The 18248-nt window shown below is 53.9% G+C and overlaps 7 protein-coding genes across 7 annotated transcripts; 4 read left to right on the forward strand and 3 right to left on the reverse strand.

Annotated features, from left to right (window-relative positions):
* Positions 1–441: 441 nt before the first annotated feature.
* Positions 442–1624, reverse strand: EsH8_IV_000987 (sphingosine hydroxylase; the record flags this gene model as incomplete). The annotated part of the gene is made up of 2 exons (XM_083265877.1): positions 442–851; positions 943–1624. 2 exons carry the CDS (start codon positions 1622–1624, stop codon positions 442–444), a joined length of 1092 nt encoding a protein of 363 aa, XP_083124772.1.
* Positions 1625–3623: 1999 nt separating this feature from the next.
* EsH8_IV_000988 (Mss4-like protein) lies at positions 3624–4529 on the forward strand (the record flags this gene model as incomplete). Its single annotated transcript, XM_083265878.1, has 5 exons — positions 3624–3638; positions 3804–3915; positions 4018–4155; positions 4223–4385; positions 4445–4529. The coding sequence occupies 5 exons, from the start codon at positions 3624–3626 to the stop codon at positions 4527–4529; spliced, it is 513 nt and encodes a 170-aa protein (XP_083124773.1).
* A 327-nt stretch (positions 4530–4856) lies between these two features.
* On the reverse strand, positions 4857–6147 carry EsH8_IV_000989 (uncharacterized protein; the record flags this gene model as incomplete). Its single annotated transcript, XM_083265879.1, has 2 exons — positions 4857–6008; positions 6073–6147. 2 exons carry the CDS (start codon positions 6145–6147, stop codon positions 4857–4859), a joined length of 1227 nt encoding a protein of 408 aa, XP_083124774.1.
* Positions 6148–6464: 317 nt separating this feature from the next.
* EsH8_IV_000990 (MIND complex subunit MTW1) lies at positions 6465–7704 on the forward strand (the record flags this gene model as incomplete). The annotated part of the gene is made up of 2 exons (XM_083265880.1): positions 6465–6674; positions 6736–7704. 2 exons carry the CDS (start codon positions 6465–6467, stop codon positions 7702–7704), a joined length of 1179 nt encoding a protein of 392 aa, XP_083124775.1.
* Positions 7705–9776: 2072 nt separating this feature from the next.
* Positions 9777–11197, forward strand: EsH8_IV_000991 (M14 family metallopeptidase; the record flags this gene model as incomplete). The annotated part of the gene is made up of 3 exons (XM_083265881.1): positions 9777–10349; positions 10408–10522; positions 10581–11197. The coding sequence occupies 3 exons, from the start codon at positions 9777–9779 to the stop codon at positions 11195–11197; spliced, it is 1305 nt and encodes a 434-aa protein (XP_083124776.1).
* Positions 11198–13274: 2077 nt separating this feature from the next.
* On the forward strand, positions 13275–13948 carry EsH8_IV_000992 (zinc metalloprotease; the record flags this gene model as incomplete). The annotated part of the gene is made up of 2 exons (XM_083265882.1): positions 13275–13370; positions 13427–13948. The coding sequence occupies 2 exons, from the start codon at positions 13275–13277 to the stop codon at positions 13946–13948; spliced, it is 618 nt and encodes a 205-aa protein (XP_083124777.1).
* Positions 13949–15167: 1219 nt separating this feature from the next.
* Positions 15168–17320, reverse strand: EsH8_IV_000993 (aminopeptidase P family protein; the record flags this gene model as incomplete). The annotated part of the gene is made up of 5 exons (XM_083265883.1): positions 15168–15378; positions 15532–16641; positions 16708–16834; positions 17030–17106; positions 17268–17320. 5 exons carry the CDS (start codon positions 17318–17320, stop codon positions 15168–15170), a joined length of 1578 nt encoding a protein of 525 aa, XP_083124778.1.
* Between the last annotated feature and the right edge of the window lie 928 nt (positions 17321–18248).

The following is an 18248-nucleotide window of genomic DNA, read 5'->3' on the forward strand; positions in this document are numbered from 1 at the left end:
CACTGCAAGCACCCAAAAAAAAGAAGACTCGCATGCTTACGAGAATACAGTGGAAATACAAACCCAACCCAGTCTGTCCGCTCTCGTGGTCACAGTTCCAAAACATAAAAAGGGACAGCCCGACCTGCTTTCCCCCCTCTCCCTAATCGAACGTTGTTTGTTGACATGAAAAACGCCTCATCCCAATGCTTTCCCTAGCTACCGTGTTGTATAAGGGAGGTTTGTTGTTTCTTTGGCCCAATGTTGTGGCACATCCAATCCAAAACAGTCTTGACTCTTTTTTTTTTGTTGTTTGGAAGGGGACGAAGTAATAAGATAAAAAGGCCACGCAGTTACAGAATCGAAGAGTTAATTGTAGGTTTAATTATGTGTTGTTTTTCTTCGTCGGATGGTCGTCGCCACGGATCCCTATCGCCGAGGTATCCGGGGGAGGGGTGCGCTCTATTCGGACTTAGCAGCAACCGCAGCCCCCTTGTTCTGAGCTTCCACGACGCGGTTTTGCCTGTTGCCCTTGTACCTTGTGTCGAGGGCGCGGTCCCAGAAGATGAAGAAGGGTTGGGAGAAGTTGGTCTTGATGCCCCAAGTCTGGTGGTGGATATCGTGGTAGGCGGCGTTGTTACTCGTGATGTGCTGCAGGGGGTCCCAGGGCAGCGAGTAGCCGCAGTGGTCGTCGACTGTCTTGACGGTCGAGAGGCAGAAGAACAGCAGTCCCTGCCTGGCGGTCATGCCCGTGAAGAGGAAGGCAATACCGGCGCCGAGTGTGTCGAGAAGGAAACCCTCGAACGGGTGGTTGTAGAGGGCGCCATAGGCGTAGGGGACGTAGAGGCGGTGATGTCTCGAGTGGAAGGTTGCTGAGAGAAATCATGTTAGTCTTGCCGTTTGTTACGCGCCGGCTGTCCCCCCCGAGGTCTCAGCTTGGGAAGGGATGTCTTTCTGACTTACTGTACATCCACTTGTTGACGTGCATGAGGCGGTGGAGGAAATACTGCCAGGTATCCAAAATGGAGATTGCAGCGAACAGTTGGAAGCCGGGGATGACTAGCCAGTAGATTGCCTTTGCGACGAGTAGCTCCCAGGCGGCGAAGGCGGGGACGACGGCATGCGACCCGTCAAGCTCGGTGGTGAGGAACGGGTAGTGCCCTCCGGCGAGAGCGCCGGCGATGAAGGGGTGGGCGGCGGACATGTTCTTGGAGATGGAGGCGGCATTGAGGCCGAGCAGGCCGAGGATGGTGGGCAGGGCGCGCTGGGCGAGGCGGACGCGGGTTGCCCAGACGGCGACGTCATAGTCCTCGCGGCCAGTGAGCTGCTCTTCGTCAATGTACTCGAGGAATGCCGACATGCCGACCTGGATCAATTGCTGGAGAATGACATCGCGGGCGACTTCGTAGCGGGAGACGTGATTGCGCTTCGAGATCTCATCGGGGGTGTGTAGGCGGTACTGGGGCCAAATGTCGTAGACGTCGATGAAGTGGAAGAACATGGAGAGGACCCAGTAGACGACGATGGGGAGGAAGAGGTGCAGGTAGACATCCGGGAGGCCGGGAATGAGCTGCGTGTAAGGCTTGAGAGTGTAGGCCGGGAGGGGCGGGAGGTCGCCGGCCGTCGATGTGAAGTTTGTCGCCATCGTGGGAGGGATTGTTTGGTTTACCATGGCCGGGGTCGCTCGGTTCGGTCGGTTCGGATCAAAGGGATTACGAGTTAATTGGGGTGTTGAATACAAGAAGTACGATAAGGTCTTTTAAAAAGGTCGATAATGAAACCGGCGAGGTAAAGAAAAGGGAGAGCTCGCTGGCGGTGCGGCTGGTGTATAAGGAGTGGACGAGAGTTGGATGTATGAGATGCCAATCCTCGGGGAGCAGTTGCCAAAGCAGAGAAAAGCGGCAGGGCTGACGGAGGAGGAGACGAGGGTTGGGAGACTTGTGGCGAGTTGGTCGAGGTTTCACTAGCCTCGACTGGCTTGGTCCTTGTTCGCAATGCGGCGCGCAAAATAGGTGTTAATGCTGGCTGAGTTGAGGACCTGCTTGCCCGGACGGAGCCTTTGTGCTCGGATTCCCGCAGGTATTAAAGGTACCGACCGTAATGGGTACGTAGTGAGTCTTAGCGGCAACGTCGGGGCGGGCGGGCAATTTTTTTCACGGGCGTTCGGCGTTGTACTAAGGCCCAGGAATGATGCGCTTTTATCAATCTCGCTTGTGAAAAGGCGCGGGCCTCTCGCCTTTCGACGGTCTCCCGGTTTTGCCACAGATCGAACCACTAATGCTCTCTCTCTGGTGCATCGAAGCTGATCAGCCTTTGGAAATTGGCAATGTGCGTCCGCTGAATCTGTATCAATTGGTGGAGTGCTTCGAAATGTAGCACACTCTACCTTGATCTGTTCATGGGCTTATTGCATATGACGAGCAAAACGGCCCAACGTCCACGAAGCTACTCGCGTAAATTGCGGCGGGCATGCCATGTTGTCATACCTCTCTTTAATGCCCCTGATCAGTTTGCTGCGCTGCCGTGTCAGCCCACCGGGCTCACCCCTGTCGCTCCCGTGGATACGCGGACAACCCGGTGCCTTAAGTAAGCCGTACACCGCGATGCGCCGAGCGCCAAGCGACAGACGGTGTTGGCATTGAAGAGGGGGCTTATGTAAGGCAATTTCACAGAATGCCATGCGCCCACTCTGTGATTGAGCAAGCGTTTCTTAGATGATACGGACGAGAGCACAATCGTGAAGTTTACAAGGAGAGAGAGGGGGCTCTACAATACTCGATGCCAGAGATGATGATTTGCGTTGTTCCAAAGGCGGACTGGAACATGAAGCCATCCCACTCGGCCCCATTTGTTGGAGTTCTCTTAAAACACACAACACCAGACGACGTTCCCTGTCAGAAGGGTTCATGTGATAAGAAGAGACTATCGGACCAAAGATTGGGCTTGATTCACCGCTGCCGCTCATCCGCAGAACGCGGTTGAGGCTATCCCAGGCGCAACCTGAACGGACATGATGTGTGGATATCGGTCCAGGGCCCTTCAGCGGCAACGGCGCTGTCAGGCCGATTGAGGCTTAGGTAAGACACTCAAGCTCGCCCCGAATATTATAGCATGCGCCAGCCAGGTCGGCGTATCCTGGGCGACGAGAATAGCCTTCTTTGATGCTGTGGGTTGATCAACAATGGGGCGGGCTCAGAGCCGCAGACCCTTGATCAGCACTCTGACTTCGATAGAGAGAGTCTTAATTCTCAAATTAGGAAGGTTCAAGTGCCATCGGGTTAATGTCTGTGATATCCAAGAGATAATACATCAGGCTCGCGCACAGTGCCTGGTCCCACGTTTCGCCCGCAAGTCCAGTGTTCTCGCCTTCGGGCTGCCCGCTGCCTTGTTAGTGACGGTCTAGCATTTCCAGCAACATCTCTAACAAAAAAGCGCCCATCAATCGGCGCCAATCCCAGTATAGACTAGCGCCGAAAACCCCACCAAACACAGTCTCCCACTTACCAAATTTGCGAACACTTTTCGCCCTTCAAAAGCGAACCCCCCTCTCCTGCTTCGATCTTCTTGCTCTCTCCAGACCCAGACAACGAACTTCCCGTCTCGCCAACCCTTTACCTTCCGACCTTCTCAGACAAACCGCCAAGATGCTTATCTACAAGGTACGCTCTTTTCGAAATCGAAATCCCATCAAGCAGCCTGCGGCGTGGCTCTCCCACAAGCTGTTTTTACCCCTCCTTCAGAAACCCCCGCCACTGGGGCGGGGGAAAAATTGTTGTTTTTAATAGGGGGGAACCTTTTGGGCTAACCGAACATTTCTCGGACAGGATATCCTCACTGGAGACGAGATCATCTCGGACTCCTTCGACCTCAAGGAGATCGATGGCACTGTCTTCGAGGCTGACTGCGCCATGATCACCGAGGGCGCCGTTACCGTCGGTTCGTGATACCCCCCTGCTTGGGCCCTTACCCCGCGCGCGCTTCCGATTGAAGAAAGCAAAAGGGCAAACCATTCTGACGAGTTTTTCTTCGGATTTGCAGACACTGGCGCCAACGCTTCCGCTGAGGAGGCCGACGAGGGTGTTGAGGACGCTGAGGTCAAGGTCAACAACATCGTTCACTCTTTCCGTCTTCAGTCCACCCAGTTCGACAAGAAGGGCTACTTGACCTACCTCAAGGGTATGTGAAGCTCGTCCCCCAGTAACAGATATTTGGGGCACCAGCTAACACGGTTTACTACTCGCAGGCTACATGAAGGCTGTCAAGACTGCTCTTCAGGAGAAGAACGCCCCCGCCGAGGAGATCACCGCCTTCGAGAAGGGTGCCCAGAAGTACGTTAAGGAGAAGCTCCTCCCTAACTTCAAGGACCTCGAGTTCTACACTGGCGAGTCGATGAACCCCGACGGAATGTAAGAATCATCCTTCCCTTTTCTATCCACTCTCGTCCGCTTTGCTAATGAACGGACAGTGTCGTCCTCCTTAACTACCGTGAGGACGGTGTCACCCCCTACATCATTGTCTGGAAGCACGGTCTTGAGGGTATGAAGGTTTAAATCTTGACGGGGCGTTCCTGTTTTCCAGATTTTTTCGGTGTTGGATCCATTTTGGAGTCTAAACACCTTGCTACAGCGCCCATCTGCTATGGCATATATCCCTTCAAATCCGTAGCAAGCAAAAAATTAAAAGTGCAGTCGGTGTTGGCCGTATTCAAAATGAACCCATTCTAGGTGAACTACGATACTGTGCCCAATTGAGCCCACAGCTTTCTATGAGGGCCACCCCGTAGGATGGTCTGACCAGGACAAAAACGCCACAGATGCATGCCTTATAAACTTGGGTAGTGAAGCCGCCTTGGTTGTACGTGATGATGTTCAACATGCTTAGAACGTTGGCTTGGTTGCCAAGGGGATTGGGGGCGGCTCATCGTCGTCTCCAGGTCCGGACGGCTGGGGTGCAGGTGCGCCGCTTAGCTGGGGTTTTTTCTTCGGCGGCGGTGGGGGCGGCTTCTTCTTGCCGATTGCGCTCACAAGCCCGGGCGGAGGTGACAACGGGCTCGGGGCGACACCCGTGTTGCTCGTGGTTCCCGTCTGTTGTTGGCCAAGTTGGCCGGCGTATTTCCCTACCTTGTCGGTTACGCCGTATTTCTGATTAAAGTTGTTCGCACTCTTCACCCCAGAAGCGACCTGTTCCCCGTGTCGTTGGCGGAAATTGTTAAAGGTTGACGCGGCGGAGCGGGCATCGGCCATTGAGACGGATGAGGGGTCCTTATGGAAGTTAGACGCGGTGCGGAGGGCAGTCTGCTTCTGCTCCATCGTCGTGCCCTCAGTTGGCGGGGGGCTCGAGGACTGGCTCGAGGACTTGCCCAGCTTCGCAAACCTGTTCTGCAACTCATTCATCTGCCCACTCGGTGGTGAAAATGCGCCGGTGCGCGGAGGCGGCGCAGGGCTGCCGGCGTTGGATCGGACCGGCGGCTCGGGGGCAGTCTTCCCGATCCCCAGTGCCGAGACTGATACACCTGCCGCCCCTAGCCTGTTCATCGCATTTTGGTTCAAATACCCACCACCGCCGCTTGATGCGGCCGGTGCGGGAGACTCAGCTGATGTAACCGTAGAGGAGGCAGATGGGGTTCTGGGCGGGAGTCTTGGGGGAAGGCTCGGAGGCGGTGGCCGTGCAGCGGCTTGGCCAGGTACCGGTGTTCTCCCATCGGCGCCATCCTTTCTCCCTGGCGGCGGCGGTAAATGAGCCGTCGAAAGACCCGTTGTATCAACACGATACGGGCGCGGCGGCAGCGCTTCCTCTTCTTGTTCTTCCTGCTGCTGATCGGCAGTATATCGGTTTGAGCTGTCATAGGGCGGCGGCGGTGCTCCTGGAGACGCTGCGTTCGAACGCGAGGGCGGGGGCGGGGGGGGATTCTGGCCTGGGACACGCTTCGGCGGCGGTGCAAATGATGCAGGATCTTGTAAAGATGTTAGGGGCCGGGCTACATGACCCTCATTCTCACGATCGCCCTTATTCCTGCCCAAAAGTCCGTTCTGTGTGTCCGCCGGTCAGTCACTGTAACTTGAATTGCATTCTCCCGTTTGGGCGGTGACATACCACTTGGCCCTTGAAGGTAGTGCCCGCCTTCTCAGGGTGCCAGCCATTCTTCATGAAATTCCCAAAATTGGACATTGTTGACAGGCTGTTCGAACGGCGGGCGTTCGGTAAAGAAAAAGCCTGTTGGGGTTGGTTTTAGCTCGGGCACTGGAAAGGGGTGAAGCCGTCAAGTTGTGCAATTAATGCTAAGGCCGACGGAGGTTCAAATTGTCTCCAGCAGTACTCTGCAAGCGCTCCATCCTAGTCCTGCGTGACGTCGATTGAGTGGCAGAGAAAGGACGATGGGTGCCCCGCCTACTAATGGGTCGCTAAGCCAGGGCCGCCGGCGGGTTGGGCATTGCGAGTTGGGCGGTGTGTTTTCGCTTGACGCCTTGCGATTCAGGCCCAACTAAATGCCCGAGCGAAAGACCCCTCGCTCCTTCCCGTCGGAAGTGCCTTACCAAATATTGACTTCCGTCGCGTCAGTCGCGTCATCCGGGCCGCACGTCGCCGCCAACTCGACTGCGATCCCCCAACCGATTTATCAGAACAAGATCACAATGGCACAACGGAACATCATCGATGTCGAGCTTCTGACCGAGCATCTTGGATACGCACCGATTGTGAGTTGGACCTCTGGATTCCCCAGGCGCATTTTACGCGCAGGGGCTAACACTTCCACAGTCGCTCCTCGACAGTATAATCAACAATGTGAACGCAGTAGCCGATAAGACCCTTGACCGTGTCGAGCAGGGTCTTTCGAAAGCGCCTCCAAAAGCCCTCGGTTTTGAAAAGGCATTGAAACAGCGAAAGCCCCCTTCGGGTGAGCCAGTCGATGTCGAGGAGACGGCGAAACTCGAAATCATCGACGGAGTCCACAAGCTCGAGACCTTGCTGTGTGCGGCAATTGACAAGAACTTTGACAAATACGAGCTCTACGTCATGCAGAATATCCTAGGCATCCAACCAAACCACCGCAACTGGATGCGCCTCGCCCACTACGACGGTCTCGACTTCAATGTCGTCCATGAAGACGCGCCGACGAGGGAGAGCGTTGACGCGCTCAGGAGGAAGCTGCAGGCTAGCCAACGGCTGAATGTCATGCTGCACGCGGAACAGGCAAAGAACGCGGCGCTGCTGGAGAAGCTGCGAGGTGTTGTTGGCGGTAAGCCCGCCGGCTCCAGGGCTTCGCTAGGAGAGGTCAAGATCGAGGGGGCGGATGACAAGGCGCCGTTCCAGTTCTTGCAGGAGAAGGGCGATTTGACCGACGGAGACGCTAAGACGCCTATCACCACCACCACGGCTTTCAATCTGTCACAACTGCAGGCGCTGCGAGCACTGTCGACATCGTTGCGTAACATCATGCCTGATCTTAAGGATGCGTCTAATGTCGAGGACGGACCCGAGACGAACAAGAGCTGGAGAAGAGAGAGGATGGAGTATGTCGAAGGCGCAACGCGGAAGCATCTTGAACACGTACGTGGTTTGGAGCTTGGCAAGAATGGTGACGTGCGCGACGGGGAGTGGCAGGGCGAGGGAAGAAAGTTTGCTATGGGCGAGGTCGAGGGGCTGGAACAGGTCGTTGCTGCACTCGGGGGAGCATCAGGGGGGTCCGCCGAGCAAACAGACCCCGACGCAATGGACGAATCATGAAAATAAGGCTATTGATTCGGACTTCGACTGAACAAGCCAGGTTGGTTGGTGAACCTCCTTCGACGATCTAGGAACTCGCCGCAATCCAGTTCGCGCAGCAACACATGCGTTTTATTCGGCAAGATAGTCTTCGCCGCAATCAGCAGCTTCAGCGGCCCAATCAACCCGGGGCCCTGGCTGACTCTGTCTCTGACGCTGTCCTGCCAAAGACAGGTCAAGGGCCGGCCCTGAATTTTCCAGCACCAACACCAAATCAGAGAGGCAAACGATTTACAAATAGCCAATGTTGAATGGCCGTGCCACAAAACAGGACGGGTATACCAGGCTTTCACGACAGGACTCGCAGTTACGCCAAGTTGCCCACTGCAATATCTCAAGCCATCGCTTTTCGATCTACAATCTAACGCCGACGTGGCGCCGGCGGCGTGAGTCGGTCTATTTGGGTCGGCAGCAAGGGCGAGCAGCCCCGGATAGGACTGCCGTAGAGGAGTAGTGTCTGCGTTGCTGAACGTAAGGCTCGCGACACCGCTAGAGGCCTCAAACATCAGAAACTCAGAACGTCGCGATAGGATACATATGAGTGCGACGAGCACATGACGTACATAGTATGAGGGTTATCGGGCGAAGGGGCACAACGTAATAACACGCAAACAAAAAGGCTCGTAAAGGCAGAGAAGAGACTAAATAGAACATCACAAATTAAGCTCAAACCTTAGCCCTGCCAGTATCTCAGTTCATTGGAATCCGAGGTGCTTGCAATAGCAAGTCCATGCTAACAGAACAGAGAGTCACGTTCATCTCCAGACCAGGGGCCCTTACTCAGACTTGGTTTGGAAAGGAAGTGGTGATTATGAGCCAAGAAAGTTCCTCGTGGTAGAGGAAAGGTGAAGTGACGATATAGGTCACGCATTTTGCCTTTGGATGAAGAACCGGCTGCATTAGATGCGGATGTGATGATAAACAAGGTCGCCTTGCAATTTTTACATTGGGAATAAGCAAGCCCAAGCACGTTTTATACAAGCGCCCTCTTTGTAAACATGTGGCTGGGCGTTATGAGTGCAGGATAAACAAGCTCGGGTAACCATCATACAAGAGGACTCCCCTTTGAGACTTTGGAAGTACTTGGCAAGGTTATTGTCACCCCCGGCAGAATGTTGCCATTCACAAAGTTGATTTCCATCGTATAGCAATCTTCAACCATGTCATATCGAAAGATTATCGGTTATCTTCTACGGTCAGGCCTGTGGGTGACGGAAAAGCTGGAAACCAACTCTAGTCTTACCTTGGAGGGAAAAAAAGAAAGAAAAATTCGACAAATATTGTGTAAAAGCAAAGTTATTACGATAGGAAATTCAGAGCATTCGATGCAAGCACGAGTAAAACTACGACGGCAACAACAAGATGCATGGAAGACACATCCCACCGATGCTAATCTACCCGACCGTCGCTGGGTTGTTACACATGTTTGGCGGGGTAACTATTAATGTAATTCGGCATGCAGATTGAAAAATGGCACTCTGCATCTGCAAAGACAGACTTTAATACAGCGTTCCCAGTTTTCAGCCTTTTCTTGCCTTCTCAACTCATCGTAACAAACAGGGCCATCCAGGCCTATGAATTAAGATATCGGTTACCGTCGCTACTAGGCAAACCAAGGCTACAAGGGGTCGGAGTCGAACAACATGCCGTGCAGCTTCACACCTACCATTCTGGGAGTAGTTCTACATCTCCGTGCGACGTTGCTGTCGACCTCGCTAGACAATTTCACTGCTAAGGGAAACGCACCGGGTGACTGCCTCAACGCTACGCATGCTCGCGAACTTTGAGAGCGCTATCGAAGCACCTCAGCCTTGGCTTGCATGGTTACCTACTGTTAACCCCTCACTTCTTCCCTGCTGAGTTCGCCGGGCCAGAATGAGGGCATGCGCGGGTCGCTCGGCGGAAGAGTGCGGTGGATGAAATGCATCTCGGTCCATCGTTCAATTGCGTATAAATTATCCCGCGCCAGCCCGCAATTTGAGGACATCGAGATTCGTATTTGACATTGGCGACTAGGCAGCCAGGCGATCGTGATGAAATTCTCCAGTGCCCTCGCCGTCTTCTCCCATCTAGCTACGGCCTCTGCCCTCCGGCGGGCAGCTGATGAGGCGCCGCGGGACGCCAAGATCAACTACGACGGCTACCAAGTGTACCGCGTGTCAACGGCCAATGCACCGCACGGCCTCGAATCTCGATTAAGCTCGTATCATTCTATTTCTCAGAACGGCTTCATCGAGGTCGCAGTTCCGCCCAGTGAGATCAGCAGCTTCAAGTCCTTGGGTCTCGAGACGCAACTTCTGAATGATGACCTTGGCAAGGAGATTAGGGCAGAGTCTGAAGCGGAAACTCCTACCTCGTTGACCAAGCGAGGTGAGTTACCAGACCTGAGCTGGTTTGACTCCTACCACTCTTACGACGACCACATTCAATATTGGAAGGACCTCCAAGCCGCCTTCCCGGATAACTCGGAATGGCTGGACATTGGTTCTTCGTACGAGGGTCGCAATATCTTTGGGTTGCGGCTTTGGGGTGGTGAAGACACAGGGACCAAGCCCATCGTCCTCTGGCATGGCACTGTTCATGCTAGAGAATGGATTACAACTATGGTTAGACAGACTTTCTCACTCCTTCGAAGATAGTCATTGCTTACAAAATTACGGTCAGACTGTCGAATACCTGACTTACCAATTCATTGATGGATACAAATCTGGAGATCAGAATGTCACGGCCTTCTTCGAGGCTTATGACTTTTACATTGTGCCTTTCCACAATCCTGATGGTTAGTTCCATGCTCCTAAACGGTATTGCTCCTACACATCTTTCTGATTTGTTGCTAGGTTTTGTTTACACACAGACCACGGACCGCCTCTGGCGTAAGAATCGCCAGCCGCGTTCCAACACCACCTGTATCGGCACTGACGGCAATCGCAACTGGAACTTCCAATGGGACTATCCTCTAGAGGGCGGCGCTGTCTCCTCCGACCCCTGTGGCGAGACCTTCCGCGGCCGCTGCCCTGGTGACACGCCCGAGAACATTGTTCTGTCGGCCCTCTCGCGCGAGCTCGCTGCGACGCCCGGCGGCATCCGCCTCTTTATCGACTGGCACAGCTACTCGCAGCTCATTCTGCTTCCATGGGGTTTTTCGTGTGAACCGGACGTTTTGCCAAAGAATCTGCAAGCGCAGCGCGAAGTTGGCGCTGGCTATGCGGCTACTATTGCGGCAACCAGTGGAGAGGAATACCTCGTCGGTCCATCGTGCGAGATCCTGTACTCCTCGACTGGTTCAGCACGAGACTTCCACCATGGATCTCTTAATGCGACATACTCGTGGAGTGTTGAGTTGAGGCCCAAGAGTGGTGGCCTTCAGGGTTTTGTGCTGAGCCCGGAATTCATCTGGCCTACTGTTAAGGAGCACTGGGAGGGCATCAAGTATGTGCTTAGTGTGGTTGACTAAAACTTTCAAAGAAGATGTTAGAGGGAATAGTATAGATGCATGTTGGATTGAACCTGTGGTTCAGTATAGTTTGAAGCGGCAGGTTCACTGAGAGTTCAGGCTACAACAGATTTCATATTACCGCTACATAGCACTCCTGCCCACTTCGTTTATATCTGGATGCACTGGCGACTTATTTATATGAACCATAATATCCACAGTCTCGTGGCTTATTAGAATTAACCCTCTTGTACTTTTTCTCTTCTGGAAAGGCTGCTTCCTGTTTTGCCTCTTCCTGGACCTTGATGTGTAGCCTAACACTTTCGGAATGTCACCATCAAGATTTGACTTCGTAGGAGGCTTTCAGCCATAGGAGGCAATGATGACCTGCGTGACTATTGCTGCAAATCGATGTTGAAGTTGAAGTTGAATTTAGTGTAAAAACAGAGGAGATTGCAGAGAATGTTCTAGTTGGTCAACTTCGAACCGTACACATGCAGATAAGAGGCGGTTATAATACAAGAGTGCGTTCTTCATATCTATGTTTTGGCGACAACTAAGCCGTATGTTATAACACATATTGTAAAAGCCAATCAAATCTGTGGGACAATAATTGCGCACATCATGTCTCAACGTAATTATTCATAAATGAACGGTGCTACCGTGGAAGACGGAACGTAACCGGCGCTCTGGAAATGATTTGGATTTCAAACAAATACCACCAAGCTCCGGTACTGCAGCTTACTGCGTAATATAATTGGTCCCCTAAATCGATCTGGATGTAGTCCAAGTTTGCAACTTATCCTTTGGTGCATACTATTGATTTTAGGGCAAAATCTCACTTCGCGTTATGTGAAAGTATCTCGTTTATTCTCCTACCTTTTCTCAAGTCGAAAATCATCTTCGGATAAAATTCTGATAAAATATATGCTCCCAACATTTACAACAATTCCAATCACGTAGGGGCCTATAATTCCACTCTGGTAAGTCATACTTGCTTTTCCATTATGTTCACTTAGAGAGTTTCACAACTGACGTGTAAATCAACAAGTGATGAGTGCAATATTCAGACTGCAGGTTGTCCTTTACTACCAGTACAATTTTTATTTCATCTGCAAGACCGACTCAAAGGCAAGGTATTCTTCTCCTATCCCCCGCTACCCTTTTCATTTGGGTCAATTGACAGCTCCAACATCGTCGTCAACCTTATCTGACCATTATATGTACTTGGTCAGCCGTTACTAAGATGATAGAGATATAAAGTTGCGATTGACATGTAAGGAGTGGCTCAAATGGGCATGACTGTCTTTGTACACGCATGTGTCACAAGGACAAGCTTAACATTTGCTACAATTTGTATCAACTCGTACAAACTGGCAAATACCTAACATGTCAACTTTCACTCCCCGAAAGTTCTCTAGAGTTCTTGGCTTTGTATCTAAATGCACATGCATTCGGTTGTTTGGCACACTTTGAATAGACTTTGGGCTGTGTTATTAATTGGCGGTGCATGGGCCGCTTCAGTGCCAAGAATTCCCCTAAGCCAAGTTCTGGATCACCACCACTTTCTCTGGCTAGAACGACTCTGAAAACGAGACTTTGGTTTGATGTGCTTTGGGACTCTGTAACTAAGACATATACACGGTCTCGGAATTTAGTTGGGTTGTCCTCTCTTGTTTGTACACAACCACACTCTTCCGTATACATACCGTCTCTACTACCTTCCTTAATGGAATACCCTTGTTATGACGTGACCGCAATGGAAAATACGAGGGCCTACAAATTAAAATCTTGGCATAGATGGCAACACCTTACTGCTTTATCTATGGACCACTGTCCATGATTTAGGCTCAACCTTCACTCCAAACCAGTCTCTCAAAAGCGGCCGAGTGTAAACAGTAGCTTCTGCTATTGCGCAATTGAACTGACACTCGATCAACAGCTCCGTGGACCTTCGTTTACAAGCACGATGCATAATACGCTCATTTCTCTACTCGCTTTCATAGGTGTAGCCCAAGCATCCTCGCGGCCACAGTTGACTTCATTCTGTGGGGCCCCAGAACCCCGAGATGAGCAAGCCGCGATTCCCCATGCCGCCATGGCTATGAGGAGCAGTGGCGGTATTGTTGCAACCAATATCTCCGTGCCCGTCTACATACATTCGATCGCCTCCAACGAATCAGGTCTTTTGAGCGTGGGTTCCTCCCCAAGACAGATTCGTTATCGTATCGGGCTCATCAGAAAACATAGCAAGCCACACTCGAGAAGCAGTTCCAGGTTCTCCACGACGTCTTCGGCGGCTACGGCATCGCCATGAAACTCGGCGGCATCACGCGCACTGTTAACGCCAGCTGGTCTGCCCACAGCGCGGAGCTTGACATGAAGTCCACGCTCCGGCAGGGCGGCTACAGCGCGCTCAACCTGTATGTCCAAGAGCTGTACCCGACGCTGGGCCGGTGCTTTTATCCCGTGGCATCCGCAGAGCCTGGCTCCGAGGCCTTCATCCTGGACGGCTGCCAGATCGACGTGAACACTGTCCCGGGAGGCGCCTCGAAGGAGGGCAACGACCGGGGTTTCATGGCAGTCCACGAAGTTGGTCATTGGTTCGGCCTGGCGCACACCTTCAACGGGGGATGTGCCGGGGGAGACTTCGTGGACGACACTCCTGCTCAGGCGACACCATCGTGGGACTGCACGGCCGGCCAGGATACTTGCCCTGACCTGCCAGGCCAGGATCCTCTCCACAACTTCATGAATTATCAAGCAGAGTAAGCCCATTCCGCCTTGCTCCGTGCAGGATAAGACCAGGATGATTACTTATGAACCCGCACAGCGATTGTTGGAATGAATTCACACCTGGCCAGATCAGACGGGCCCATGAGCAGTGGGTGGCATTCAGGGCAAACAAGTAGACCCCGGCGCCATGTTTGGCGTGACGACACAGCCATGGACGCTGGGAACGATTTATCTGCAAACCATCCCAATCCCATGCCTGGTTCCTGTAAGGGCGGCAATAATCTACTTATGGACCCGTTCCAGCTGAGGCGAGCTGGGCCCCAAGGCGCCGAAGTTCTTGACGACAAGCGTCAGGTTCAGAGCCAACAACTGAATACGAACCCCGAATAGGCCCAACTCTAGCCGGGGCAACACCGCCCCCTTTGAGGAACTCCTGTGATGTCACTCATCTGTATGATATACCCCACGCAGGTAGCTTCGGGGTCACACTTCCGATTTGAGCTCCTTAAATACTACATTTCCGATTCCGATGTCCCAAACGCTCATCTTTCAAAGCAGTCGGAGGTCCGTATGGATGCGTGGCCTCCACAGAGGGGGCAAGGGGGTGCTCCGAAGCCGATGTTGCCCAGGCCGGACCCGAAAGACCCACCAAACACCTTCCGTGGCCCGAACGGTGTGTTACCACCGCTAAGGCGAGACTATGCAGCCTGCTCCCGGCCACGTGCCGCTTGCCCCAGACCCGTTGATTTAGGCATGGCGTTCCATCCATCCTCCTCTTTCTAGCAGCTATACGAAGCGGTCTCGGTGAGTTTTGGCGATGATCCTAGTCTCGATACGAACAGCACACCGAAGGGGGGGGGGGGTTGAAACCCAAACAAGTGGTGTAAACTAGAAATGACAAGGTACTCGATATTCCAAGAGACGTCTTTGGAATGATCTGCCCCAGACAACTATACTGAAAAGATGGGGAATGAGAGACGACCCAGAGGAGACATCTTAACCCGCAACTCACTCTCCAAAGTTATCTATATATGTCGAGAAACGAAAAATAATTATCCATCACGAATCATCCGCCTGTCTACACCAAACCCTCAGCGGCATCAAACGAAAAAAAAGACTGCAACCGCCAAAGACAATCCCAACAAGATCAGCAAATCATAGCGATGAATCCTACCCGAATGCTCTTCCCAACACAGCGGCAGGCGATATCATGAGCACCCCCGGCCCCCTCTAAAAGTCACCACCACGGAAGAACTTAAGCCTTGCCGTTGATGACCTTAAGAAGCTCCTCCCCCTTGGGAGCCCCCGTAGAAAGGTTCTCGTACCCATCATCTGTCACCAGGATATCGTCCTCAATGCGCACGCCACCGACGCGGTAGTACCGCTCCAGCACCGTCTTGTTGATGAAGCGCGCGTGCTTGGGGTTGCTGAGGAAGTAGCCCTCGATGTACTCCCTGCAGAAGTAGCTGTTGGTTTAAAGAGAAAGTGTCAGCGATCTCACCCAAAATGTGACGCCTTTGACGTTTCTTTCTCTCTCTCTCTTCCGGCTCATAGTTTGAAATGGGGGGTCAAGAGAGGGAGACAACGGCAAAGGGGGGGGGGGGGGGGTTGAAACTCACATTCCAGGCTCAACCGTCACAATCATGTTCTTCCTCAAGTATTGCCTTCCCTTGTACGGGGGCGGCGCCGCGGCACCGGACACCCCGACGCGCGCCATAACCTCCATCATCTCGGGCGAAACCACCTCTCTCTTCCCAACCCTCGCGCCGCCGGCACCCATCGCGTTGCCGTTCTGCGAGAGCAACAGTCTCTCTGTCCCGGAAACGTCGTGGACCTCAAGCCCGACATGGTGTCCCAGGCCGTGCGGGAAGAACGCCGCAACGGTTCCTGCGTCCCACACCTCGGCCGGATCACCCTTCAACACCCCGAGCTTCAGCAGACCCTGCTGAGCGACCTTGCTCGCGTGGATGTGCAGGTCGAAGAACAACGTGCCGGGGCGGATGAAGGAGATGCACTCGTCCTGCATCTTGGCCACCACGTCGTACACGGCCTTGGCCTCGGCCGAGAATTTGCCCGAGATGGGGAGCGTGCGGGTGATGTCGCTGGCGTAGCAGTGCCACTCACAGCCCGCGTCAAACACGACAAGTTCCCGCCCCTCGAGCGGCTCGTTGTTCGCGTCGTAGTGCAGCGTGCTCGCGTTCTTGCCGCTGCCGGCAATGATGGCATACGACTGCTCCCTCGCGCCCGCGGTAGTACACCACGACTGGAAGATGGCCTCGATCTCGCTCTCGTTCTCCAGCCTCAGCAACTTCTCCGCCACACGCCTATGCGCAGCCGCGGAGATGGCGGTAGCCTTCCGGATCATGGCGACCTCGTATTCCGTCTTCACGACACGGGCCTGGTCCATGGCGGGCTGCAGCGAGGACACATCGATGCGCACCTCGGCGGCCGACTGGAAGAAGTCGCCGTGGAGCGGTACCTGGTCCGGGTGGATGACGTACAACGTCGAGCCGGGCACGAGGTGACGATACAAGAACTTGTTGAGCTGGGTCGTGTAGCGCACATCGTCGACGTCGAACTGCTTCAGGCACTCGGTGATGCCCGGGGTGGACCCGAACCAGAGCACCTGGCGCGGCTCGACGTAGGGGATCCAGAGGATGAGGCGATCCGAGGCGAGCTCGTAGGTCACGGCGCAGTCGGCAAAGTTGGCGCCGCTCAGGTAGTAGAAGCTATCACGCACCAGTCAACATCGGCTTGCTTCCACTGCCGCCTTTGCGGAACGAAGCGGCACATACTATCGCCGTTGTCTAAAGGTCGGACCCATATCCGAGTCCTCATAGCTCCGGCTCGGCTCGCCGGGCAGGAAGACGAGGCCATCATTGGCATTGAGCTCCGCGGCGACCTTGCGGGCGTGGAGTTTGGCTTCCAGCAGTTAGCATCCTGCCAATCTTTCAGAGCAAACACAAGTTGACGATGGATGAGCGTGACATCACAATGACCTCGCCGGGCACACAAACACCATCATCACCACCATCAACATTAACATCGACATCAGCGTGCCCGTAGAGGCAGATGCTCGTCACCATCACTAGACAGAACAGTGCAGAGAATGCATACCCGGAAACTTGGCTGGGATAGGCGCAACCGACACAACCGAGTCGATTGGTTCAGCCGACGTCTTCACCTCGATGGACCTTGTAGTAATAATCGATCAGTAAGCCATCTCAACAAGTCAACAAGAGGCGGGTGGTAGGGCAAGTTGCATCGGAATGACCGTGGTTGGATCATACCAACAACCAAGCAGGTTCTGTTTGCCGTCCCCCCCAAAAGAAGACGCGCAATCATATCCACCTACAGTGCATCGAATTCATCCACCACAACGACATCGTGATCGACGACGCTCTCCATGGTCACGGTTTTCGCGGCGGTATTATCCGTGCAATCAACAACTGGCAAGGGTGGATTTGGCGGTCTGACGCTGCTCGCACTCTCTGGCCTCGATCTCTCGCAGCGGGAAAGCAAGCGACAGGTCAGGTACACACGTAAGGGCGGTATGTCGTCTGCGGCGTAAGGCACAAGACCCAATTGGCGATGCGAATGTGGCCCGAAGGGGCGTGGCGTTTACGTGGCGTGGCGGGCTGGTGAGTCGGCCAAGGCGTCCGGACAAGGACAGTACAGTGAGAGGGACGGACGGCGGTTCGCGGTTCGCAAGTACCTCGGAAATCTGGGGGTTTGTTTGGTTGGAAAGGCCAGGTGGTGGAGGGCGGGACAAGAGTTGAGGGGGGTCCGCGGGCGGCGGAATGACGCTCAGTGTCGTCTCTGATGGCCCCAGTTGTCAAGGTCGCAACGCACGTGCGCCCGGTGGCCGGCCTAGCGCAGAGCCCCGCTTCTTCGGTGCCTCCGAAGGTACGGGTCAGAGCACGGAGGGGAAGAGGTGGGAAAGGGTGGCGCTGGTGTCTTTCTGCCTGACAAACGGTTATCTCATGATAGGGCGGGCGGCAAGCTTAGTCTACACTAGGCGGCGGGCTTTCCCAAAGTCTGAACTCGCACTAGAAGTCGTGGACCTGATGTTCGGTGCCGAAACGGCCCAGGGTGTGGATACTCGCTCGCGTTCCTGGTTGCGGCGTCGGGACGAGAGGCGGCAACCAGACTCTGATAAGGATTTAGCGGAGATATCTCCCAAGCCCTGTCACTGGTGTCGCCTTCGTTATGGAGCTGCTCTATTCCTAGGTAGGTGTGGTGCGGAATGGTGAGTGTCCGTAACTGGAAAACCAATGGCGGTCCAATCAGCTCGTGGTGTAGGCCTCATTCGGCTTGGTTTGGTTCGCTGCCCCGT

This window comes from Colletotrichum jinshuiense, chromosome 4 (genome assembly GCF_051148585.1).
Source record: "Colletotrichum jinshuiense chromosome 4, complete sequence".
NCBI classification, from domain to species: domain Eukaryota; kingdom Fungi; phylum Ascomycota; class Sordariomycetes; order Glomerellales; family Glomerellaceae; genus Colletotrichum; species Colletotrichum jinshuiense.